Raw genomic sequence first — 26,320 nt, 5'->3', positions numbered from 1 at the left:
ATTCTGTTCAACAACAAGCAGGCAAGATATAAGTTCTGAATACTTCTTGAAACCAAACTCGTGATATTGTTGCTACAGGAGCACATTCGAGGCATGGAAGGTGGAAAAAGTTTTCTCCAACATATCTTCATCAGTAATTTTTTTCCCCACAATGTTAATTTTGAACATATTCTGAACAATTCAGAATTGTACTCACTAACAGTTTTGGAGTCTTGTAAACGAATATGTATCCACTCATAGTGGGCTTTGGGAAGGACTCTAGTCCTCTGATGATCAAATCTTTTCGTTAATTTTTTCCAAAAAACCCGTGGATCTTTCTCAATAAGATATTCAATTTTCAGTCTATAGTGAAGATGATGACGAAGGAAGATGAATGCTTTTGAATGATCCTGCAGAGATTCTTTATTTCCTTCTTTTATTGTCTCTCCCAAACCTTTTGAAACAATATGAATATTAGTATCGAGTATCCGTAATAAATAATTTTTGCCAAAGATGTCAAGTGCAGCAAACTCAAGTTTTGTGATGTCTGCCATTTGAGTAACTACAAAATAAAGCAAGAGAGAATATAATTAGTTTCGAAGAATATGATTAAACATCATACAAGAATTAATCAAGTAGTCAACATGATATAAGTTACGTGTTTTCCTTCGGAGATAAACACTAAAATAATATGTTCTTCAAAACATATACTACTTCAGGAGCACGTTGTATTTTATTATTATTTGTTCAAGATCGATATGTCAATATTCCTCTGGAATATTGAAAAATATAATTTATGCTCTTCAGGAGCAAGTAATAATCTTCAAGAATATTAATTAAATATTGTACTACTTCAAAAGCAACTACAATTAAGAATGAATATAATAATTGATGTTTTATTACTAAACAAAAAAAAAATTTCAATTACACGCCATGTTGATAATATTAATTAATTTGCAAAAACTCATAAAATATTGGCATGAATTCATTAATGTGAATCGAGTGGAGATGAAGAAAATTTTCAATGATTATGACATGCAGGAATCAATTAACAATTTACATGGTTATGTGAATTGCTTTTCATCAAACTGAGTAGAAAGGAGCCATCAATTAACTCATGAATTAATTAGTTACGGATTGCATAATTATGCAGCAGGTATCATGATGGATTAATTAATTAGAAACATGAATTAATTTAAAGACATGTTTATGCAAACGGGGCTATGATAAAGTGGAAACTCACGAATTCGGCATCATATGATTAATTCAATGACATGATTTTATGTACAGATATGAATCATAAATATTGTATAGACATGAATTCAAAGACATAATTCATGCACACGTCAATACACGAATTGACTAAACATAAGTGAAATGTCAATACACGAATTGACTAAACATAAGTGAAATAAAATCTATACGGACATGCAAACAGACGTATGTATATATAGACGTGAATTGAAAAAAAAAGTTACAATTTGACTGTAAGTTTGCATCGTTGTGATGTATTTTTATACATATAAAAAAAATTCACATATTACCAAATTAATTTTGGTACTTGTGATAAAAAAAAATTACTACCTTCACTACTTCTAGAGTATCAACAACTATTTATAATAAATAGATATTCGATTAATATTCTTCTGAAATATTAATTATAATATTATGCTATTTCAAGAGCAACAACAAGATAAACTATCAATTTATATTTGCAATAGAACATCTAAAATTATTTAATTAACATAAAATATTAAAAACGGGACATGAAAAGAAAATAAAAGAAAGTAATCTCTATGGAATATTATTTTCGACCACAATAGACCTTTGAAAATTGTCGGAGTTCATGCAATAAGGAAAAAAAAGGAGTTTGAATAGTGATAAGTACTAAAATCTAAAAAAGTTTTGTCAAAAATCAGGATCCCACTTCATCTCTAAATTCAAGGTAGATAATCATTAATTACATGTCACCTCCTAGAAAGTTATGGGTCTAATAAAAGATAAATATTTCATATGGGTAGAAACGTGTGGCAGCCTCTAATCTTTTTGGAGAAAGGAATTTATGGTCAAAAGAAGATGTATGTTTATGGAGATGCAGAAAAACTGACAGCTATATAAATTCTTTAACCGTGACAAGAAGTTACTGAATCTACGTTGAGCTAAATATATATTACCTTTTTGGAAAAAAAAAATCATGCTAATAAGATATTATAAAAGTGAAGAAGAGAGCAGAGAGAAGTCGATAGGCTTGTGTGTATTTTATTAAGAACCAAAGTCCTGTATTTATAAGGTAGAATTATGGATACAATAGTAATTATTTCTAGGGTTGCAAGGATGTAATTGTCATCCATCTCTAAACCTTAATAAACTTTTCTTTTACAATATTATTTATTTTACAGAAAACAGAAATTTTGAACTTTCAATTTTTATAGGCTGCTTATATATTGACGTCCAAGGCCACTGCCTAAGCAGTCTTGGGCCATAACCGAGTATAAAAACCAAATTCTAACCTAGATTCTCAACATGATAAATATTTCAGAGTTACTCTAGGCAAATCACTATGCATGTAGTACAATATTTAAGATATTATATGATCCTTAGGCCATAAGAAGACAACTCGAAATGATCGTGTGCGTAATAGAAATCACTGTGAACTGTATTTGATTTTTTAACATATATACTAATAAGGAATAAAAAATGCCATCTTTTTCTGAACTTCATTTTTTTTTTAATTTGCTATTTAGTTATTTATATATCATGTTATTATTATTATGCAAAATGTACAACTTGCATTTTCTCCAACAAATATCAGTTCCTAATAATTTGAAAGACATTGTGGATTTACATGGTTGAAAAGCCAAAATTTTTTTTACCTTAAATAATAAATTTATTTAGTAAACAAATTTATTTAAAATTTTATATTTATTTACCATCTTCCTTATTTTGTCAAAATTTTATCAGGAAATTAATTTTTTTATCAAAATTTCAAGAATATAGGGTTTGTTAGTGAATAACTATTTTACCCCTACAACCCTAAATATATTACCATTGTATCCTTGATTTTTACTTATAAATATAGAGCTCTGATTTTTAATAAAATACACACAAATCTATTGATTTTTATCTATTTTCTTCTATTTTCAAAACACGTTATCAGCACGATAGTTTAGTTTTTCAAAGTTGAGTGAAGGTAATAATTTTTTTTATAAGCATGAATATTTGTCATGCGTACAAAAATTAATTTGGTAGCATGAGAAATATTTCGATGTATATATATATCATAACGAGATTGCTTCTTCTTCTCTACTTTTTTGTTGGTATGCATATTAATTCTAATTCACGTTTATATGTATAATCTGAATGCATTAATTCACGCTTTTTGATTCATACACGATCATTTTTTTCACATATTATTCAATTTTAACTTTGTCGTTTGGATCTGCCACATATTAATTCTACATTTAATTTCTGCATATGTGAAATTCACGTATATGTTTAGTATCTTTTGCATGTTGATAAAAAAATTAGCCAATGAAAGATCTAGTCAAATTCGTTAACTTCTATATATGGCATTCTTTTTCTTAATGTATGTTTGGTAATTAATTTTTATTTATAAATCCACATCATATTTACATGATAATTAATATTCTTTAACCCGATTAAATATTTATAGATTTTATTTCGATATTACAATTTCAATATTCCATAAGAATATTGACTCAATGCTCCTGAAGAAATATAATTTAAGTTATTTTTATTTTAAACGAATATGGTTTTGATGTTCTCGAAAAAACACAACCCACGTTATACAAGTATTCCAAAAGAATATTTCATAGTTACCCATGTGGAGCACAAATTTTAATATTATATTGTTTAGTTCGGAAGGTAGAACGAATTGTTAATGTCAATATTCTAGAAGAACGTTGTATTTACACTTTCAAGGATTATGTATCTCATTATGTTCCTCAAGAAAACGAAACTTAATATATAAAAAAATGTGTCGATGTTCCTCGAGAAAACACAATGTTATTAATGTATAAAAAAAGAATATTAATTGCTCTAAAAGAACATGATATTATAATTTCAATATTCCTCAAAAATATTGATAAGTTCTATGTAAAATCACGAATTAAATTACTTTGTTTCTTTACATGTCCATTTTTCTGCATACGTATTTAAATATTGATATTCTGATTAGATTTTATTGCTCTCGCAGAGCATAATGATATAAAATTTAACATGAAATTACGCTTTTACTTCTGAAGAGTAAATTTTTCCGTAATTTATTACTGTAACGATAATATATTATTGCTCCTGAAGAGTATGACATTAAAATTTTTTATATTTGCTCTTGAAGAAGCAATATTAAAGTATGATGCGATCTCGAAATAGTACATTATAATTTTCATTAATATTTTACTCACTCTTGAAAAGTATAATTACATACTATTTAACATGACTTATATTTTTACTCCTGAAAAGTAAATTTTTGTATAATTTATTATAATAATACTTGATTGCTTTGGAAGAGTTTGAAATATAATTTTCAATATTTCAGAAAAATATTGAAATATTGCTTTCGAATGAGCAATAATAAAATATAACTTACTTTCGAAGTGGCACATGTTTCGAAGAATGTATCATTTTGAATTCATGTTTATTCCTGAAGAAAAACATATAACTAATGTCATGAGAACATTGATTATTTTAACTACTTGAATGATAAATGATTATATAATATTTAATCATATTCTCCGAAATTAAATAATCGAATTATATCTTATATTGAACCTTAAGTTCGATTTGAATTTACTATTTGACATGACCAGTTAGACCATCACTAGATCAACAATAATGCGAAATTAAAAGTTTTAAATGGATATTCAATGAACAACCAAAAGATTCTTCAGTCCAGTGAATTCCTATATACCATTTGTTATCTTTATCGACAATTGATTATTGAACATCACTAACTAGTGGGCATAAAACTCAAATTTTAGTAAGTTTTAATTGAGATGTCCATAAATAATTTAACACTATCATTTGTTAAATACATCAAATTAATTTAATTGAGAACAAAGTAATTTCTATTTTTGTTTAGGGAATTCTATTATGCATTATGTCAACATCATAATTTTGCCTATTATGATTGGCTTATGGGTTAGAGCATATTTTTTCCATCTAATTATTTTGATTGTGAAGTACATGTAAAGTTGATCCACCATAATGCACTGAGATGAAAAGAATAAAGAATGGTGAGAATAAATATATAGTTTGAATTCTTATCCCAAATAGGTAATATTTTATAATGCTGAAAAAATTATTGTCAGTTTGATTTGACAATTCTTTTAGTATTAGGGAAGGGAATTAAGAAGCTAGAAATAATATACAAATACATCATTATCTAAATTCCCATAAAATATCACTCTAACTAAAAGTTTCAAAGATAATTTATTTAAATGCATTTACGGATCAAGGAGATAAACAATATCTGAAACATGATAGTGTTCGATTTTAATACAAAAGTCTTCAAACAAAAATGAAGCAATGAGTAAAGATGGTCTCATTAAGCAAGCATATAGTCTTGATGAGTATTTAGACGTAACAAATTATAAAACCCAAAAAGAGGTTCAGGTACCCGATCTTTTGAAAATTGAGATATTTCAATAACTTATATCATCATGGAGAAAGAAATAGAATCAAACAAGAAAAGAAAAAATTGTCGACAATAATTTTACACGTGATGTACTGCATCATATAGCAAAGCATCAAAATAAATGCATTGAAATGTATCGATTGAAGTAATGATTAGTTAAATAAATGAGACGCAATCCTAAATTGAATTTACTAGAGAAATATGAAGTTTCTGAATCTACACTCCAAACACTGAAGGTGTATATTTATGCGAAATAAAAATGGATAAAGTAAAGTCGTAATTTGAAACGTACGATTCTTTACGTAATGAATTTTGCAAAAACTTGTATAAGTAGATAAATCATCATGTGATGGATGTAATTACAAGTCTCTATTTTATTAGTTCGACAAAGCATATTTTTAATGCGATGAATGACTATAACATGTAATACATTTACCCTCAAAATAATACTTCCCATATGTATGACTCTCGAAGAGATCAACAATAGTTATTTTTTAAATTACCATGTAACTACAATCTTCAAAAGTTGATAAAATATTTTGTTTGAAGATAACGCAGCTTGTATTGCACGATTCAAATGATGTTATATCAAAAGTGACATGAAGTAACATATTTCTCAAAAATTCTTTCATACAAATGAGTTTCAAAAGAATGGTGACATCGATATCCAACAAATTAGTTCATGAGATTGAAACGTGTCGACTCAAAGATTTTTAATAATCAACATCGGAGGAGTAGTTGTACTCTTTTTTCTTCGTTTAGATTTTATCCCCTGGATTTTTTTAGCAAGATTTTAATGAGACAATATTTACTTTTAATATTCCAAAATAATTGTACTATTTTTCTTCGTTTGATTTTTTGTCCCATTGATTTTTTATCAAACAAGGTATAACGAGGTGAAAATTTTTAAACGTATTATTTAAGGGGGAGTGTTGTAAATGGTAAGTTTATTATTAAATGACAATTTTATCCCTACAATTCTAGAAATTATTACTATTGTATCCCTAATTCTTACCTATAAATTATGGCTCTGATTCTTAATAAAATACACACAAATCTATTGACTTCTTCCTATTTTCTCAACAAAGAACATTAAGGGCTTGTTTAAGCCACATTATTTTTAAAAAAATACATTTTTTAACAATGATTTGACATCATTTCAACAACATATTTTTCTATAAAATAATATTACCCGCAAATCTAAAACTTTTTTTATTTTTTAATCATACATTTTTTATCGATTTGACATGAATAATATTTTTTTCCTAGAATGCGATTGAAACACGGGCTAAATGAAATTTATTGACATTAAAACAATTTCATATCTTAAATATTTATTACAGAATCTTGAAAATCATTTGTACTTTGATTTGCGGATTTGCCAATCAAGAAACCCAAATATTGAAATATAGAGCATGGGCCCTGGGACATGCAGGGACTCCTATTTCGGAAAAATTACGGATCCATAGAACCGTCTTTTTCTTTAGATTCCCATTGGGTTTGCTTCATTTTTCTGATTTTCCATTAAAAACCAGTGTGCGCCTACAGAAAGAATTCATACATGTCAACAAAACAGAAACAAACACGGCCGCTCCTTTTTTCTCTCCCGCTCTGATCCAACTTCCTCGTTTTAGGAGACTCCTTATCTTACACACTCAAGGAATTATTAATTATTATTAGTATTTTCCAAAAAAGAGTACTTTGTTACCTAAATTTATTTTAATGAATTTGTGGAAAACAATGTTCTGAGAATAAAAGTAACGGTGACTCCAACGTGGAATTCTTTAACCCTCATTCAGGTAATCAATCGATGCCTTCTTTTAGCTTTTCAACGTAGAAAACTTGTAAAGATCATATTAATAAGTATAAATGAGTGAAAAAGAAAATCTGTTGGGTTTTTGTTTGTATGTCCTGTCAACAAATTCATGACCCTTTTTTCTTTTTTTTGGTATTTGAGGTTTTCTTTTTTTCTCTTTTTTACCAGATCATATTTACCTAGTTGTCACGTTCCTGTTTTTTACCCTTTGATAAAAGGCATTAATCTGTGACCAAATACTGTGATTTGTTTCATAACAGCCTTTATTTTTGAAAAGGTTTGATCAACATACTTTAAATGAGTAATTATCCCTTTTTTTGCTGATGGGATTAATTGGTTTTTAATTTTTGTTGCACGATTAATTATTTTCATGAAGCATTGAATGAGAAAGTTGGAACTGACTCTTTGAATCTGGTTCTTTGTAAGATCATATTTGGTTGAAGTTTTTGCAGTTACTACTTAGGTTTTATTTATCTTTCAAGAATTGTTTAAAGTCTTATATGGGTTTGTGTTGTATTGTTTGATTATATATCATTGGTCGGAACCAGTTGATAGGACCCCTTTACATTTTGCTCTCATAGGTATAACAGTTTAGATTCCATAACTCCTTACAGTCAGTAAAACACATTTACTTGGTACCGATTTTTAGAGATCAAAGTGGTTAGCTTTATTATGTCTTTTCGCTTCGTTCTCTATTATCCCTAGGTTTATTCTGAATAGCATTTTCACTTTTTTGGATCAAATACTAGGTTTCTTTGTTTGTATGTGCAGATCTCATTCATTTCCACCCCTAAAAATCATTATAGTTATCCGTATTTTATCAAATTGCCCTATTGTTTTGCAAGGGTTGCTTGCCTCTGATGATGTATTGTTCATATTTGTTATAGCATGTTTATGATCTTTGTTGATTTAGATTGTGATATAGGTTTTAATATTGGAGTTTTGGAGGTATTTTATCAACCATTAATGAACTGCCGTAACGGGGCTTGCAGGATTCAATGCTTCATGGTGGCAAATCATGTTACACTATTAATTATTTTGTTTCTTCTTTATATGCCACAAGCAAAAATGGGATATCTGGTTATGCACAAGTTCTGCTTATTAGCCCATACTTCTAGAGAGATGCCTTTGAATTGTTATTAGAGAGAGTTTAGGTAGAAACATGCCAAATAAATTCACGCCGACTTTAAATCTTTGAGTGTATCATTGCAAGAGAAAGGTCATAACCATACCTTCTCCTTCCAATTTCATGTTTGAAGCCTTTGAGATCTTAAATATTATAATTATTAACAGCATCTCGATTTATTAAGTGACTCAATTAAGAGAAATATTCCCATTCCCTTTGGATGAAATGCGTCTTTACTTATCTATTATTTTGTATGAATATTAACCTTTTCTTTTGCCATATTCATTCATTCAATTCAATTCAACTTCACAACAGGACCAACGTATTATACAACGGCTTTTCAAAAGATTCATCGATCAGCAAGAAGTTTAACGGCTAATATATGCTTCCTGTCGAAATTGAATAATAATGAGATCGAAGGTTTGAAGCTTTATTTGTGTTATGCCGAACTCTTTTATATGTTGTAAATGAATGCAGTTTGAAGTTTTTTGTGTTGAAATATGCTGAATTTTGTATGTGTTGTTGCCATCTATATCATTTCCTGTTCTATTATTACCTATACAACTCAATGCATGAAATCTATTTGTTTACAGTACCTTACAAAATGAAAAATTATAATATCAAGGAATATGTAGTGATGATAAATAGGAGATGCGATCATATCCATGTAACATTTTCATTTCTTATTGTACGACTATTTAGCTAGTAAAATCTCAATTCTTGCATCTTTACACCGCTAAATTAAATGCAGAACTCCTCCATGAATTCCTGGCAAGTCATCATATATTTTCAGCAATAATTAGTTATGGAAAACAGCTGTATTCATACTTTAGAGTACTAACCATAAAGTTAAGAAAGCCCTTTTGAGTTTATGGAAGCCTTGCGTTCTTATGAAGTATAATTTTCATTTCTTGTTGTTTCATAAGAACCAATAGATATTATTGTATGTATATCTACATGTATTGTACAGATGCAAATGGAAGAATAAATCTTTCATAAGCATTACACATTAAGAATCCAAGAGAACATGACACTATTTCTCCTGTTTTTGGCTGCCTGTGATGAATAAGATCATTTGCCTAACATCTATTGACTAAATAGAGGAACAGTGATAAGCATTATGTGATTCTTGAACGAGTTTTCTTATTCAAGTGTTCTGCTTTATTGTAAGTGCGCACACGCGCGCACACACTAGTGATGGTTAACTGAGAGGAAAAAATTATCTTGTGATATGAGTAAATTCTACTACAATTTTCTTGCAGGATCATGCTCCCAGAAATGTGCAGAAAAGTGACAGAATCCACAAGAATCCAGGAAGTCCGCGAAGCCAAAAGGTGAGAAGAGCTTTTTGGATCACGGACAATGTTGCCAACAGGGGCGGACCCAAGATTATTTTTCAGTAGGGGCAAAACAAAAAAAAAAGAGCTAACATAAATTGGGAAAGCAAAAGAACATTTTGAGAATCAAACTCGGGGCTCCCTAGTTCCTACATCTAAAGCAATAATAACCACTGGACCTCTTTTCTTGGAACAGGTATCAGCAAATTGGAATCCTTTTGATTCTTGCAGGCCCATTGTGGAGGAAGCTCCTGTCTTTCATCCAACTGCTGAGGTATTTGTTTTTATCTGATATAGAAATCGAGCTCTTCTGGTTTTCTAGCGATGTTTAAGTTTCTAGACATATAATTTCTTGTTTAGGAATTTCAAGATACAATTGGTTACATAGAAAGCATACGGCCCATGGCCGAGGCATACGGTATATGTAGAATAGTACCTCCTCCATCATGGAGTCCACCTTGCCCCCTTAAAGACAAGAATGCATGGAAATGTGCTAAATTCTCTACGCGAATCCAGAAAGTTGACTTACTTCAAAATAGAGAACCGATGAGAAAGAAAAGACATCGAAAGAGAAAGCGTAGGACACAATTTAGCTCTAGGCCAAGGAGACGTGTCCGTACTGAAGATTTAGAATCAAATGCTGCTTCTGATTCGGAGGAGAAGTTTGGTTTCCAATCAGGATCAGACTTTACACTCGAGGATTTTCAGAAATTTTCCGATGAATTTAAAGAATCTTATTTCAAAATTAACGACACAAGAGAAGGAAGTGTTATCGAGAGTGTAGAGGGCAAAAGATTGTTACCATCGGTTGAAGATATTGAAGGCGAGTACTGGCGGATTGTTGAGAAGCCAGAAGATGAGGTGGAGGTATGGAAAACATGTGATATCATAAGATTGATATTCTTCTGAAATTATTATCATAACTTACAAACTGTATTCCACTTTGTATGTTGAATAGGTATACTATGGAGCTGATTTGGAAACTGGAACCTTCAGGAGTGGATTTCCTAAGGAGTCATCATTATCAACCGACACTGTAATTGATCAATATGTGACATCAGGCTGGAATCTGAATAACCTCCCACGTCTGCCTGGTTCTGTATTGCGTTTTGAAGAGTGCGATATCTCTGGGGTGGTGGTACCCTGGCTTTACGTAGGAATGTGCTTCTCTTCATTCTGCTGGGTATGTTAGTTCATCTTCTATAGTTTAAACTCTGAATAAAGTTTTTACCCGTTCTTTTGATATAAGATTACTATGTGTTTGTTTGTGTTGGAAGATTCGAATTCAAATTTTTACTTGTATTAATACTAAAAACGATACAACTTGTTTCGTGATCTCAGAAGAAACTTTGATTCCAAGATCAGGAATTTGGAAATGCTTATTGGTTTCCATTCATGTTTATGCTAAATTTTTTCTTTTTTCACTTACTCCATAAAGAAAGTCATTTTGTTGTTGGAGCTGAAGCAATTGTTTATATTTTGCATATTTATTAAAAGCATGTTGAAGACCACCATCTCTACTCACTGAACTATTTGCACTGGGGTGATCCAAAAGTTTGGTATGGAGTGCCTGCAAGTCATGCCTCTGCACTGGAAGATGCAATGAGAAAGCACTTGCCGGATCTGTTTGAAGAACAACCTGACTTACTTCATGAACTTGTAAGCTCAATATTTTTAACCTTTTCTGATTAGTACATAGCCATCACTTTCTTCTTATGCGTGATTGTGAACGAATTGGTGCATCTGAAGTCAAACACATGGAGATCAAGTCCACTGGGGATGAGCAACAATTGAAGTACTATATGTGTGCTCATGTTTTTGTTTTCCTTTGTTTGAAAAATAAAATATTTAGCCTCTCGATATTTTTGAGGGAGATTTCTGGTAGTGAAAGTATTTGCATCACTAAACAAGTTATATGTAGTTTCTAAGTCTGACATATCAGGTTACAATAGGAAATCACTCCTGGCTTGTAGGTAGGGTGGACTGTACAGTACGGCATGTGGACAGTGTTAAACAAAAAAAGAAGCTAAAAACTTATTTATAGTATTGTTTTAGTCCACTCCAGTATTATACCAGAAGTAGGCGTTGATTCAAAAATAAAAATAAAATAATATATGCAATATCTAAACTTTTTCTTCTTGTTAAAACAGTAGGTAGGCTTGCAATTTATGATACTTAATGCTATTCTATCATCTTGATATAAGATTGTTTTCATGTATGCTTTAAGTTTGGGATTGTATGTGACAGGTCACTCAATTGTCTCCTTCAGTATTAAAGTCGGAGGGTGTACCAGTGTATCGAGCCGTCCAGCATTCTGGGGAGTTTGTTCTTACCTTTCCAAGAGCTTATCACTCTGGATTTAACTGTGGCTTTAATTGTGCGGAGGCTGTAAATGTGGCGCCTGTCGATTGGTTACAACATGGACAGAATGCAGTGGAGCTCTATAGTGCACAACATCGTAAGACGTCGTTGTCACACGATAAGTTGCTTTTTTCTGCTGCTCAGGAAGCTGTCAGGGCACTTTTGGATCTCTCAGTTCTGAAGAAAGAAAATTCAGAAAATTTGAGATGGAGAAGTGTCTGTGGGAAGGATGGGATGCTTACCAAGGCAGTCAAGGTGAACTGATGGATATAGAAACCATAATCAAGTTAATTTATATGTTGACCACTACAATAATATTTCATATTTACATAATTGTACTACACCATCAATGTGTACATACATGTATGGTGCATCTACAGACCCATTTTTGTTTACTCTTAAATTGTTACTCGTGATATTCATTTTTTCTCTTAAATTACAGACAAGGGTTCAATTAGAGGAGAAAAGAATAGAGAATCTTTCAGAAGTCACGTGCTTTCGGAAGATGGAAAAAGATTTTGATCTGAAAATCGAGAGGGAATGTTTTTCATGCTTCTTTGACTTGCACCTATCTGCTGCTTGTTGCAGTTGTTCCTTGGAGCAGTTTGCATGTCTTGAACATGCAAATTTCATCTGTTCATGTGAACCAAAAAACAGATTTGTCCTTCTCCGCTACACCATGGAGGAGTTGAACATGCTTGTTAAGGCATTGGAAGAGAGCATGGATTGTGTAGAATTATGGGTGTCCAAGGAAATTGGATTGGTTCCATTAACTAGTAATAATGTTGACACCATGATACTGGCTCAAGTTAGAGATGGAGATGGAATTAACTTCCCTGAGAAAATGGAAATTCCTAGCACATCGTCACATGTAATTGAGAACCCAGGTTATAGTGTACATAGTCCTCAAAACACGAGAAACGGGGATAAACCTGAATCTCCTAGCCTAGACGCTGATTCTAAGATAGGGCAGAAATGCCATACTGATATGAGTCTTGATGACTCGTCTGATGACCACAGAATCAGGTCTCGAGAAGCTTTTAATAGCTGTAAAAATGAGATTGTAGATGCTGGTGGAATCAGGGAATCAAAAGGTATGCAACAAATGAATTTGGATTTGGATTCAAAAAGAGAGCAGGATGTAATACAACTGGGGAGTGATTGTGGTTCGACTGTATCCAATGTTGCTTCAGACAACGGTTTTCCTCTAAAGTCAAGTAATATGGGTTGCTGCGTTGCACCTGTTGGAACTAAGCTGCTCGGGGTTGATCTTTTTTCTAGTCCACCTTCAGGTGTTCCAGAGACAAGCTCATTAAAAACTGAAACGATGGACTTCTTGTTTAATGGGATTTGTCAGGTCAGTCCAGACTCTGTACAGAAGTTAAGCTTCCATGTGGATCCTATAAAATTTGGATCTGTTGTTTATGGAAAGCTGTGGTGCAACAAGGAGGCCATATTCCCTCAAGGCATGTGGAATTTTATTTTCATACTAGACACTAGATTGTCCAGGGAATGACCTTTTCCCTAATGGTTTACATTGTATACTTGGATGGTTGCAGGATTTAAAAGTTGTGTAGTTCTTCAATGTATGCAACCCTATGATTAAGAGTAACTATGTATCTGAAATCCTGGATGCTGGGCTACTTGGACCTATGTTCAAGGTATTCTTCTTATATATATAAGCGCGCACATCTTCTTTCTTTTCAACAGAACACAGTGTGCTATATGCAAATACTAACATAAGTATATTATACGCAATATTAGCAAATTAATCTGACAAAAGAATGCAGAATATTATTATATTTGATCGAGATCATCTATAAAAGATTCTGGAGTATGAAGTATATGCTAAGTGCTTAAATTTTCAATGAAGAATAAATTGTCCTCAAGTGCTTGCCTGAAATTTCTCTTGATTATGACATCATGTAAAAAATTTCTGACTTCAAGATCCAATATCAGGTAACTTTAGAAGATCATCCATACCAAAGTTTTACGAACGTCTCTCCAGAAAAATGCTGGGAAATGGTGCTGCAGAGACTTAATCAAGAAATAGAGACACAAAGATCGTCAGGGAAGCAAGGACTGCCATCCTTACTGCCTTGCATCAATGGTCTCGAAATGTTCGGATTTCTTTCCCCGTCCATTGTTCATGTAAGAACCTTACCTTTACCTATATTAGCTTTATGTCACTTGTTGCGACTGACTAATTAGTTGTTAATGCCGTCTGTTGGAAAGATTATAAGAGCATATCTGGCTAAACTTAAAAGTTTGAATTTGTTGTTTTTCTTTTTAGTTGTACATTGGTGGAAAATAGTTGCATATGTGGGGTTGGTAAAAGTCCTGACTGGAAACTCTTCTTACCTTCATCATTGGCTTGGGTGGTTGTCATTTCTGGATTAAAATGGTAAAGTGTATTTTTTTTTTAACCACCCCTGCATCCAAATTTCTTGAAAATGCTATTCAATCATTAGGATGACTAGATTCGACTCAAAACTGATCCCAGTTTAGACAGGAATTTTTTACAATTTTTCTGTCCTGACTTTGTAGTTTCTCTAGTGATCCTTGTGAAATTATTTCTTGTTTGCATTAGTTTCTCAAATGTTTACATGCTAACGCAAACATATTCAGGCAATTGAGGCTCTTGATCCGCATCACCAGTGCATTGAATACTGGAAGAACAAGATGCTATCCACTTCAGGTGATTCTCTGGCTGCCAGAGAGCACCCTGTGGAAATGAGGCATGGTGAAGGGGCAAAAGCACGTAGTTCTGATAGGCAGCAGCAATTCTTTATCTGATGATAAGATACAGTACATATTCCGAAGATTATTGAGGAAAGCTGATTCTCAGGAGATGGAAGTAATGCATAGAATATTATGCAATGGGTCGAGTAGCTCCAAATGGAGAGTAGCACTTGCAACGTTGACAGAGGAGATAGCGAAAGAATACGAAAAAGAGTCTGACAGCTAACCGTGTTTTTTGGATTCTAGATAGCAAAATTCTTTGGTCTCGTTATGCAATTCTTTTTCCTAATCGGTATAAACAGGGTGCAATCATTTGTGGCATTGATGGTATAGATTTTTATAAAAATTAGAAAAAAATTGACGTGGCCTTGTTCGATAAAGAGCTTTTGAGTTCAGTTTTTATGCGAAATATTAAGTTGGTCATTAAAGTTTTTTTATGATCCATTTAGTCACTAAATTTTATAATGAATTCATCACTGGTTAATGTATAATTTTACTTGACATCCGCCAACTGAATCAATGAAGAATCTTACTCAACTAATCTTTATCAAGTTTTAGGCCTATTTCAATTCGACTGGGATTCCTTCTCTATTCACATTTTAATTTTTTGGCCTTTTTTCCCTTGATTTGAATTTGAAATTGAAATTGTCACTCGTTCGCACGATTCTCATATTCCGGATATGATATTGCAAAGGTGGTTACATTCGCACCACAATTTTTTATTTTTTTAATGAATACTTGACATTTTAAATACATGAAAGGTCATTAATCTTTAGTCATTATCACAAATATATCTTGAACTTTTTCATCTTAACATTCTTATTTTTAACATTCCATTGATCAGAAAATCTTGTCCTTAATCACGACTTTCGTTAAAAAATATTGTTAACGTGCTCTAAAATGAGGATCAAATATTTAATTGCAATTTTGCATTATTATTTGTTTTGTTTATTTAAAAATACAATGGACAAATGAATCTTTTCTTTATCTTAAAGAAAATTTCGGAAAGAAACTATAATCAAGAGCGATTTATGTTAATTCGAAAATAAGAATGTGATTGAAAAAAATTTGAAACTTGTGTTAATATGTAAATGTTATGAATAGTCTTGCTATTAGTTTTGTGGTGTGAATATATTGAGCATATTGCAAAATGGTTCACTAAATTATGAGAAACTAATGGTGGACAATGCTGTTAAGAAATTATGTATCTTGTAAAAAAGAAGAAGAAGAGAAATTCAAACAAAATACACTCGCCAACTGAAATGCTGCTTGAAAATGAATAGCTGCAACTCTAGCCTTCCACTTTGCTAATGCAGGGATACTGTTTAATTTAGCATTCCAATAATTTCACAAGTTCATTTCGATACAACACTATATTCTTCGAGGAGCTTTTCAATAGTCCTCCTTGATGTAACTTTATCTATCTCAAACACTCTCATCTCATCTTTTAAACCTGCAGAGTCAAAGGAAAATATTAATCATACAACAATAATTCGATGGATATTTCTAAAGAAATTTGATACATTTTGTACATTTCAAAGGCATAATTCTAGACTTCTAAACCAGTAAGTCCAGCCATAGTTGATTTGTGCACTGAACTGTCACCAGGTCAAATGGCACCTTAGGTAAAATGTTCAATTTCTTAGTATTTCATAACGCACATAACTCAGTACCTTGAAGCAAAACCCTGAATTAACTAAGTCAAACAATTAAATCTTTCCTTCATATTTTATGACTACTCTTTTATCTTTGCAGTTCAATAAGACTTACCATAAAGCTTACTTTACTAGGATCAAATCCAAGAGCACGGAGATGAGGTCAAACTCAGATAATACAATATCATATTTTAAAATGAAAATCATGACGACCCCATCTTTATGTCTGCATGCTCAGGACTACAAATGTGTGCACGCTTGATTTCAGGTAAAAATTTTACTTAAGACATGGTGCTGGCACAGACATGGTACCTGCTTGCAAGTCACACATGGTACAAAGGATAAGAACAAACAGACCTGGTTGATATTTAACTTTAAGTGGCAGCTGGGCTGAATATGAATTGAGGTATTGTAGCAGATTTCTCATAAACTCAGCAGATTCAGCAGAGACCAGTATTTCCCTCTAAATTGCATCAGAATTGGAAATACTCAGACATATTAATTATGATGCATTTGTTGCAAAAGGCATAACCTTAAATTGCATAATGCTCTTCAGAAATATCATTTAGCAAAAAAAATTAAAATAAATAAATAAATAAAATAAAAAACCAAAAAAAAAGGAGGAAAGAAAAAGAAATTTATTGCATGGCATAAAAGCGAGGGTGGGGGTATAAGAAAAAGAATGCCAGTCACCGTCATCGTCGTGTCCTAACCTTGAACTTATTCTCAGAATCGTAATAGCCAGAAACGACAATAAGTAGGCATAGTTTTTCCAATTCTGCAAACCAAAAAATATAGTAACAGTAAGAAGTGATGAAAATGGAAATTTATAAATTAGAGTTGAATCCTAAACGTTGGTTAAAATAGATTACTTAAGAAAGACAACACGGGCAAACTTCAAGAATATAGCTGGGAACAAAACAAGCCAAATTGCAAAACTTTCTGAGGCCATCTCAATTAATATAGTCTGCACAATCTTGTAATAAATGACTACCATTTAAAGGAATAATAAATCTTAGTTTCAAGATAATTAAATCTTCAGACGAAATATAGTTTAGAAGAAGTAAATACGCTGGAATTGGATGATTTCTTGTGTTGAAGTTTTGTCATGTGATAGAAGTTGTGCAACTTCCACTCCAATTGAACTCATCCCTATATTTGATGCTGGCAACCTAGGACCACGACCATCTGGTTTTCCTGGTTCCACAAGTTTTAAGGTCAGTGGAACGAGTAATGTTTTGAATGGCAAAGTAAATTGCATGCCTTACAGGAAACCCAGAATACAACAAATGCAAGATGCATGTGGAAGTCAAACTAAAATAGTCTCAAAAAGTAAAAATAAAATTCAAAGAGTTACTTTCATATAAAAAATCTGTCATAAAGAGCTACAAAAGAGAAGTCAACTCATTGCCAAATTTAATCTTTCGCGTCTAAAGTGAGATATCAAATGTATATGATTTGGTCCTCCATCATATTCTTAGTTTAAGATATACAAGGTGTTTATCAAGTAAAATTCTAAACAACGTATTTATGCAGTAAAATTTTCAAAATCTGAATCCATATTACCATGAATTGATTTTCATTTATATTTGTACATTCTCCTAACAATAGATATGCCTCTATATGGTTTTCACCCCCTATATACGACCATTCAAATTCCAGCATTCTCCATAAAGACCAACATATTGAAAGCATTACAGTAAAACATCATCAAAGAGATCAGGAAAAAACTGTTTATTTTTATTATATGAAAACTCATGGAATTCATTGGACAGGTAGTAGTCAACAATTGATTTATTTCCCGTCATTTGTTGCTCATGATGATAACAGCAATACACTATTGTGGTAATGGTTTTGGGAAACAGTTAAATCATCAAATATACTTTGTATGTGTCCAGCAGTTTTACCAATGTACACAAATTTTTCATTAGCCAGAAACACAATTTCTCAGCCTATTCACTTGAGAGCAAAAATTAAAACTGGGTGATATATTTAATAGTAAGTAAATAAATTGAGAATTAGAAATATTTACATTCCATCTAATTCCCCATCAAAAATTTCAAGAAAACATGGATGAGATATGTTAGGCATTTATTGTATTGGTAATTCTTTAGACAAAGTGATTAATATAACAAGTTGTAAAAGTTAAGGAGTCAAGTGAGATGTTGTATAAATGAACTAGGTATATAAAGTTCGAGTTTGGAACAAAGATGAAAGAGCCGTCGGATTTACGCTAGCCTATTGCCCATATGATGCTCGAGCGAAAAAAACAGAAACCATGTCGCCCGCTTGTCAACTAGCTATTGCTCGAGTGACACACTTGTTCCTAGCTTGTTTCTTGAGCGATGGTGTTACGCGCAAAACTCTAGTTCCCATTTTTTAAGAGTTTTAATCAGCCCATACTACCTAAATACCTTCTACTATATATACCCAAACTCTAACACGAATTTTGTGGTGGTTGTTCATTATATTTCTCCTTCATAACATCATTCAAAGATTCAAGCCTTAGATTAATGCTTTGATTCTTGAGTTTATACAACCACAACTTTGGGAAAAACATCAAGTTCACATAATCCAAAACACCCACCTTCTTATACCCATACATGAAGGTACTTTCTAAATAGTTTTTAGAGATTGCTGAAAATTAAGGAAGGTTGGACCAGAAGCACAGGAAGAATACAAAAACAAGGCATTCATAGTGACCCATAGAAGATAGATAATTTTAGAAGATCGAGAATAAGTGTGAGTGAAGCACGTTCCAGCGGATCTTGGAGATTGTAGGAATTAGACCATCAAGTCTAGTGGGTTTTCCAGGCTGAATTACACTGTAAGTTCATATTATCTATAGTTGGGCCGTAGGGATGGCAATGGGTCGAGCTAACCCACGAGCTCGGCTCGGGCTCCTGGTTTGTAATCTCACAAGCTTTCACGAGCCACGAGCTCGCAGGCCGAGCCCACGAGCCGCTCGCGAGCTCGTGAATTTTTAAAATTTTTAAAATTTCTTTAGGTAAATTTGCACATTTTTTGATTTTTTTTTTTTTATATAAATTCACATATTTTTTGATGAGCCCACGAGCTTTGTAAAAAATGGCTCGTGGGCTCAACGAGCAGGCTCGGCTCTTGGGATTGAGCCCACTGCTCCGCTCGGCCCGTTTGACATCCCTGAGTGGAGGTTACTGGCTTGTTTCTAGAGTTTTACCTAGTTGGGTTTCTCCGTCAACAATTCATGTATTCTTTATTGCTTTCATATTACATATTGTGACAATTCAACATAGGACAAATTGACTAAACATCTAGAACAATTAATAAGTGACTTGTTGTTGTTAATTGTTAATTTTAATTCTGCAGTTTTCACCTATTCACCCATTTTAGGTGATTTTAGGTTTGAACTAGTAACTTTCAAGATAAAACATTACGTGCAGGTGTTAAAATCCAAACATCAAGTTGAAGGGGAGGACATAAGCAAACCTAACGTTGTCCATTTTTTGAACTCCTTCCGCAAAATTTCTCCTACTCTGAGGTAGGATACGCCGTGCGTTTTGTAACTCACTGAATTAAAAATAAGTGTAGCTTCAGAATCAGTCCCTTCATTCAGTGAAATGATGCATAAACTGAAAAAGGGAAACATGTGAAAAAAAGTGACAAAAATTTGGGCTTACAAATTTGGTAAAGACCATTGCATCCATATCGACCAGCTCCATTAAGCAACAACGTGGCCATGTATTTATCTTTGGAGGTACACTGAGGGCTTGATAGATTTTCAGTGTCCAAAAGAATGCCTGCTAACTGCAAGTGGAATGACAAGATAATTGATACCGGAAATATTTTTCAAAACTGAGCACATACCTATATTTGCATTGAGGAATAAAATCATCGTCATTCAAAAGAGGGAGTAAATGAAAAAAATAAAGACATTAATTTTTCATTAATGTGGAATCAAAGTTTAAATTTGACCACATGATCTTTATTCTTTAGACTAGAAACACTGGTTCAAGAGTTCAAAATTCATACAACGGCAGTTATAGAAGGCTTAAGAATTAAGGAACTCTTGTATCTAAGTTAAATGGCTACAAAAACACAAAATTGAGAATTTATCGCGAGGTACCAGAAGTCGACTAAATCCTTGTCCTGCCAATATCTCTGGTGATGTCAATGCAAATTTTTCAGCAATAACTGTGCAGCAGGAGGCATCCTGTAAAAGTACATGAAAGCATCACATTAAGCATATTTGTAAGTTATAAGAATGGAATATAACCAAGAATTACTGCATATCTTTTAGTCAAGGATGCATATGAGCATTCAACATGATTTTTTTTCCCACATTATAATTTTGAAGTGGTTTTCTTTTTCAGTATCCGAATGTTCTTTTCCAGAGGGAGCAATCCTGTGAAGTAGGAGTATACTAACATATATTATATGCCTACTCCTTTGATATTATAATCAGCTTTCAAATTAAGTACTGTTCAATAATTTTAGCAAGACAAAACATTTTGTTGTGAATGACAAGTAAAAGGCATAATTCACTGCAAAATAGAAGCAAGAACTTATTTTCCAAAGCTTTATCCTTCAATTTCTCAAAATGATTATGAAGAAACATTTCTCTCGAATAAAATATATGTCTAACTAAAGTTGACATAAAAGTGATAATAATCACCAATTTTTCTCACAGAACATGCATTTATCTATAACATGAGAGTATAGGTCATGCATTTATCTATAAAATGAGATTATAGGTCCTCTTCCCCTTTGATTTTAGCCTCTTTCAAATATGATTTAAAGAGAAAGAAAATAAAAGATCACAAATATTCAGTGCTATGCTATAATTGTAGTACCTGTCCCATGATGACGTAATCAACCCAAGAATATGAAGTATCAGACTGCTAAAAAGACGAAGTCATGTCAAAATACTCTTTGTACAGATTTTAAGTGTGTTAAAGTTAAACCACAACGAATCATCTAAAACACCTTTCCGCAGTGAAAGATTTCAACCAAAGCCTCTTTCAGCGCCTGCTCCAAAAGTGGTAAATACTCGTCATATCGATTAGGTTAGCAGCAAAATGAGTGGATCAAAAGTTAAGAAATTTACCTCTTGTTTGGATGGAAGCTTATCACAGTTGAGTAACACTAGTTTAAGACTCCCAAACAAATCATAATAGTGCAAGTCGATCTGCTCAATATCATAAAAAAAGGAAAGAAAAGTGAATATTTGATAGGAGACCAGAAAAGACGGGGATTTTAACAAATTCTCCATCAATAGGATTTAGAAAATCTTAAGTAGCCAGGAAAAGACAAAAGGAAGCAAAAATTAACCTGGTAATTTGAAAGAGATATACCATCACTAGCCAATTTGCAAGACAAGTAAAAGCCATCTAATTCAAATAAATTATTATAAACATACCTCATCAATGAAAATTAAGCACGACATATCAATATGGCATGAATCAAACAGCCACTTGAGATCAGCACGAGAAACCACATCTTCCCTCTTCATGTTGAGGATCGGAACAGTACAGAACTGGTTGCTCTTAAGTGTCTCGCCAAGATAAAAGGCATACATGATTGTTGAAGCCACAGATCCAACATCTGCATATTAACATGTTAGAATACACAAGCATATACTTTATATTTAGTCAATGATGATTGATTTACCAGTTAACTGTTGAATAAAAGAGAATGTAAGCAAGAACAGATATATCCAATCACTTGCCTTGATCAGAATATCTAAAAGTAAAAGAAAAGTTAACATCTTGCTTGACCAATTCTAATTCACTGTATCAAGACCCTGCCTATGAAAGTGGATGTCGAAATGGAAAGTAATCTTAACATTCTCAATTTTCCTGTTTAGTTTCAGATTCACTCAATAAATTTTTTTAGGAACTTTACTATTCCACTTAATGGAGTTCAAATCATAGAAAATTTTTAAAATAGCTCAGACCAACTTATAGATAATAATATGTTGCAATCAGAAACATCATTGCACAAATCAAAAGAGAGAGTAACATCACAAAAGGTTTCATATTTTATCAGAGAGTTAACCAACTATCCTGTGTTTTAAACAATGTACCCAAAACAAAATTATTGGGACTTCAAAAGTACAGCTTCGACAGTGAAGAAGCATGATATAGTCTTTGTCCCGATACTAATACATTTGATTTTAGTTTAAGTTAGAACATTTTCTGAAGAACTTGAGTATAATTAGCTCACGACTTTTGCCAAAAGAATTGATGGAAGAACATCAATTAGGTCATATAACCAGCCTGACAAAAAATAGATTATCCACAACAACGCACCCCCAACCCAAAAGAAAAAGGGGCACGAACAGCTTAAAGTTTTGTCATGCCGACAGCCATCAGTTAACAGGAAAGAATATTTCACCTATCATTTCTGACAATTACAGATAACTAATTTCATGTTTGCAATTTAAACAAAAATAATCCGAACTGAGAGAAGAAAGGACAGAGAACCCTGAGAATTGTCCCAATCCAACTAAAAATGGGAGTTACCAGAGACATCTGGCCCAATTATAGCATGCAAGAACCTTCCAGGAATGCCAGCAGTCACATAATCCCTTTTAGCTTTCAGATACATATTCAGCTTACAGACACCTTCACATGATTCAACAACTTCCATGTGTGGTGAATTCCCATAATAAAATAGTGCTGCTGAAGGAGGAAGAGGAACATTAGATAGATTTGTTCCTCTCTTACTCACTGTGTATGATCTTTCAATCCCAGGCCTTGCCAAGCCAGTCAGACTAAGATACTCTTCATTTTCATTGCAGTCATTCGGATTGGAAATTGTTGATGACATATTTACGCCATCATAGTCAACTTCTGAATTTGACAGAGGAACTGCCAGCGGAGATGAAGTTTTCGACCACCTCCCAGATAATGATCTTCCAATAGGTTCAAGAACAATGTCTGAGGGTGGATGTGTTGGACTGTAATCGACATCTTCAGATATGGCATCATTAGTTTCTTTGGACCCTCGATCACCAATGTCTGAGGCTGACCTGTAAATGGTTTTGCCAGATAATTTTTCCGGGAAGTCAAAGATCCTACCCCCATTTAGAACTGCTGCTTCACCTCTTCTCATCCCGTCAAAAAAAGGGTTATCACGGGCACGAATGTACTTTTCCTTAGAAGGGGAAAAATAAATAATTAGACAAAAGCAATGATGCATATTTGCTTGTGTACAATTAGATTTATTAGTGCAAATAGTTGCTGCTCTAAAAACAAGGGGCCGTAACTTATGGAGATATTAAATATTAATGGGCATGAATAAGAATTATAGGATCATATGATCATTTGTCCTTGTCTTGTTTTTATTGATTAAATTAGCAGCAGATGAAGAAAAAACAAGGTGAGATTAAAAGATACTGATTTATCTCATGCAATGGATAACAACGGTTTAATGATCATACAATCAAGCTCCAAAATGGAAGAAAATTTCGATAAGTTGGGTAATTTCTAAGCAGATTCTTCCACATCCACACAGATTTCCCCTCAATTCTTCTATTATTTTTCCACATTTTATAAATTAAATAGAACCTTATTTCTACCAACAAAAATGAAGTCTATGGCCATGAAATACTTCATCAATTTTGAGGCTCAGCTGAATTTTTTTTCACATTGTCTTCATCTTTCCATACTCATATCATTTTTCCTTCTATATTCTAACTCATATCTACTTTTCTTGTCTCTTCTCTCTCATCCTCATTTCTCCTATACCATCTAACTAGAGCCAATATCAAAATTGCTACTTTTACTTTGAAGCACCGCAATTGCTTCAATCTAAATCCCATTATAGCAACCCAACATTTAAGTGGACCATCATAACTGGCCTTAATCTCACAACTCTAATCAAGAAAGTGAGATACTCAAAGCTCCAGCAAAATTATATTCACTTTTTTCTACATAAACACGACATTAGATATACACACATATAAATCCAACAACCAGAAAGAATATGTGTTTAGCCCAAACTATTCACTTTTCACCAGCTGATTACACCGTACAAGTGTGAAGTTATAACGTGACCATAACAGACAAGATGCTTTGATTCTTATCAAAGCCTTAAAGCCATAGTCCCTATGATCCCTCCCTCTAAGAAAATTCATTGTGCCTTTACAAATATAGCGGATAGAACTGCTGCAAATCATTAAAGTACAAAACCAAACGGAATTAACTATGCATGCAATGCTTACATATGAAACAGAGAAGCAATTTACCTGTTGATTGACGCTGGGCTTCATGATAGCAGAAGTTGGAATCCTCCTGGAGAGTCCGCCAGTAAATACACACAGAGAATGGAATAGAAAAAGGTATATGCTTGTGGTTCTTGAAGAAAATGTACTTGTGCGTAAAAGACAGAAAGAGAGAGAGAGAAAGAGCGGCAGAGCCAAAGCTTTGCCCTTTGATTGTAAACATTGTCAAATCCGCCATCGAATTCGAAGCAAATTCTTGGACTTACTATACTACTCTCGGTCGAATCATCGATCAAATCAATCCAGGTGAAAAAAAATCTCCCCTTGCTAGATTTCATCATTTTCAAAGTTCATCTAAATCGCCGAAAGAAATTCAACAAATTGTTTGTTCAAGTTTTTCTATATAAAATTAAAGATGAAAAGTGACAGCGGCAAAATAAGACAAAACTTATCGATTAATCACGGAAAATGGAAAAAAAAAAAAAATAACTCATGAATAATAAGGGAAGTAAATTCCAGTAAGTTTGTAAACCGATCAACTGAGTTTTACACATTTGAAATTCACGATTTGTGTTATTAACATCCTAAAACGTAATCTATTCTCTAATGATTGGATAAAAAAAATTTACAGTCCAAGAACAATGCAATTTCATGCAAAACCCGAGTTTACACAAAAATTAATTATATTTATACATAGTTAAGAGCCGTTTCGGCCCACTTTTTGTAGTTGCTCCTCTTGACATTCCACCCTGAAAACATACATGTGATAGGCGACTTTGCTTTTGCAGAAGAGGCACTAAACATGAAAGCAAGAAAAGTGAAAAGGGAACAGCGGCGAGAGTAAAATTGGAAATAATTTGCTTGTGAATCGAAATTGGTAAAAATGTGTCATTTCATAGATTAGATTATAATTATCTGAAATTGAAATATAAGTAGACTATTCATTAATATAATTTATCTGCACCATGCGCTTTGGTTGATAATCTTCTTAAAAAGGTAATACATTTTATTCCTTAATTATCGTATATTTTTTTAGCGTTTAATTTTTGAGGGTGCCAAATATCTATGATACACGACATTTTATTGATTTTTCTTTAATTTGTGTTATTCTTGTACCTATAATATAAATTATGTTTCAGTGAGTGAATTATTCAATGATCACTGAACTTTGTAAAAAGTTTTCACGAATCATTGAACTTTAAAAATAATCAAATTCATTACTGAACTTTCCAAAAAGTTTCTACGGGATCACTAAATTAAAAATCACCTAATTCATTACTGAACTTTACAAAAAGTTTTCCAGGGATCACTAAATTAGTGACCCTTGAAAAACATTTTACAAAGTTCAGTGACTCTGTGAAACCCTTTTGCAAAGTTCAATAATGAATGATGTGATTTTTAAAATTCAGTGATCCCGTGAAAACCTTTAGTAAAGTTCAGTG

General features: G+C 32.5%; 2 protein-coding genes across 3 annotated transcripts; one reads left to right on the top strand and one right to left on the bottom strand.

The window, feature by feature from the left end:
* The first annotated feature begins 7,096 nt into the window (after positions 1-7,096).
* On the top strand, positions 7,097-15,445 carry LOC111401847 (lysine-specific demethylase JMJ18-like). Its single transcript, XM_023029788.1, is given in 14 exon segments — positions 7,097-7,434; positions 8,893-8,997; positions 9,840-9,911; positions 10,111-10,188; positions 10,275-10,781; positions 10,873-11,097; positions 11,412-11,573; positions 12,162-12,530; positions 12,718-13,741; positions 13,835-13,850; positions 13,852-13,936; positions 14,235-14,426; positions 14,904-15,046; positions 15,048-15,445. Coding segments are annotated over 13 exon segments (3,081 nt in total). The 5' UTR covers positions 7,097-7,434; positions 8,893-8,985; the 3' UTR covers positions 15,244-15,445.
* A 713-nt stretch (positions 15,446-16,158) lies between these two features.
* On the bottom strand, positions 16,159-25,760 carry LOC111401846 (exopolyphosphatase PRUNE1-like). 2 transcript variants are annotated; one of them, XM_023029786.1, is made up of 13 exons: positions 24,903-25,760; positions 23,176-23,809; positions 22,071-22,255; positions 21,759-21,839; positions 21,638-21,679; positions 21,505-21,552; positions 20,778-20,864; positions 20,332-20,458; positions 20,141-20,221; positions 17,744-17,869; positions 17,386-17,450; positions 17,030-17,135; positions 16,159-16,470 (listed from the first exon to the last, which is right to left on the bottom strand). In XM_023029786.1, exons 1-13 carry the CDS (start codon positions 24,924-24,926, stop codon positions 16,373-16,375), a joined length of 1,704 nt encoding a protein of 567 aa, XP_022885554.1. In that variant the 5' UTR covers positions 24,927-25,760; the 3' UTR covers positions 16,159-16,372. The 2 variants fall into 2 exon arrangements, with proteins under 2 accessions (XP_022885554.1, XP_022885555.1); XM_023029787.1 differs by having other exon boundaries at positions 21,505-21,549.
* Between the last annotated feature and the right edge of the window lie 560 nt (positions 25,761-26,320).

The sequence above is a fragment of the Olea europaea genome, chromosome 10, assembly GCF_002742605.1.
Source record: "Olea europaea var. sylvestris chromosome 10, O_europaea_v1, whole genome shotgun sequence".
Classification (NCBI taxonomy): Eukaryota; Viridiplantae; Streptophyta; class Magnoliopsida; order Lamiales; family Oleaceae; genus Olea; species Olea europaea.
The sequence above is the reverse complement of the archived record's forward strand: the minus strand, read 5'-3'. Positions and strand labels throughout refer to the sequence as shown.

Coding starts and splice junctions, on each gene's coding strand:
- LOC111401846 (XM_023029786.1), bottom strand. CDS start 24,926: ATGAAGCCCAGCGTCAATCAACAG. Junction 23,810..24,902: donor AGCCCAGCGTCAATCAACAG/GTAAATTGCTTC, acceptor TCCCCTTCTAAG/GAAAAGTACATTCGTGCCCG. Junction 17,870..20,140: donor CAAAAAATGGACAACGTTAG/GTTTGCTTATGT, acceptor TTGTGGAACCAG/GAAAACCAGATGGTCGTGGT.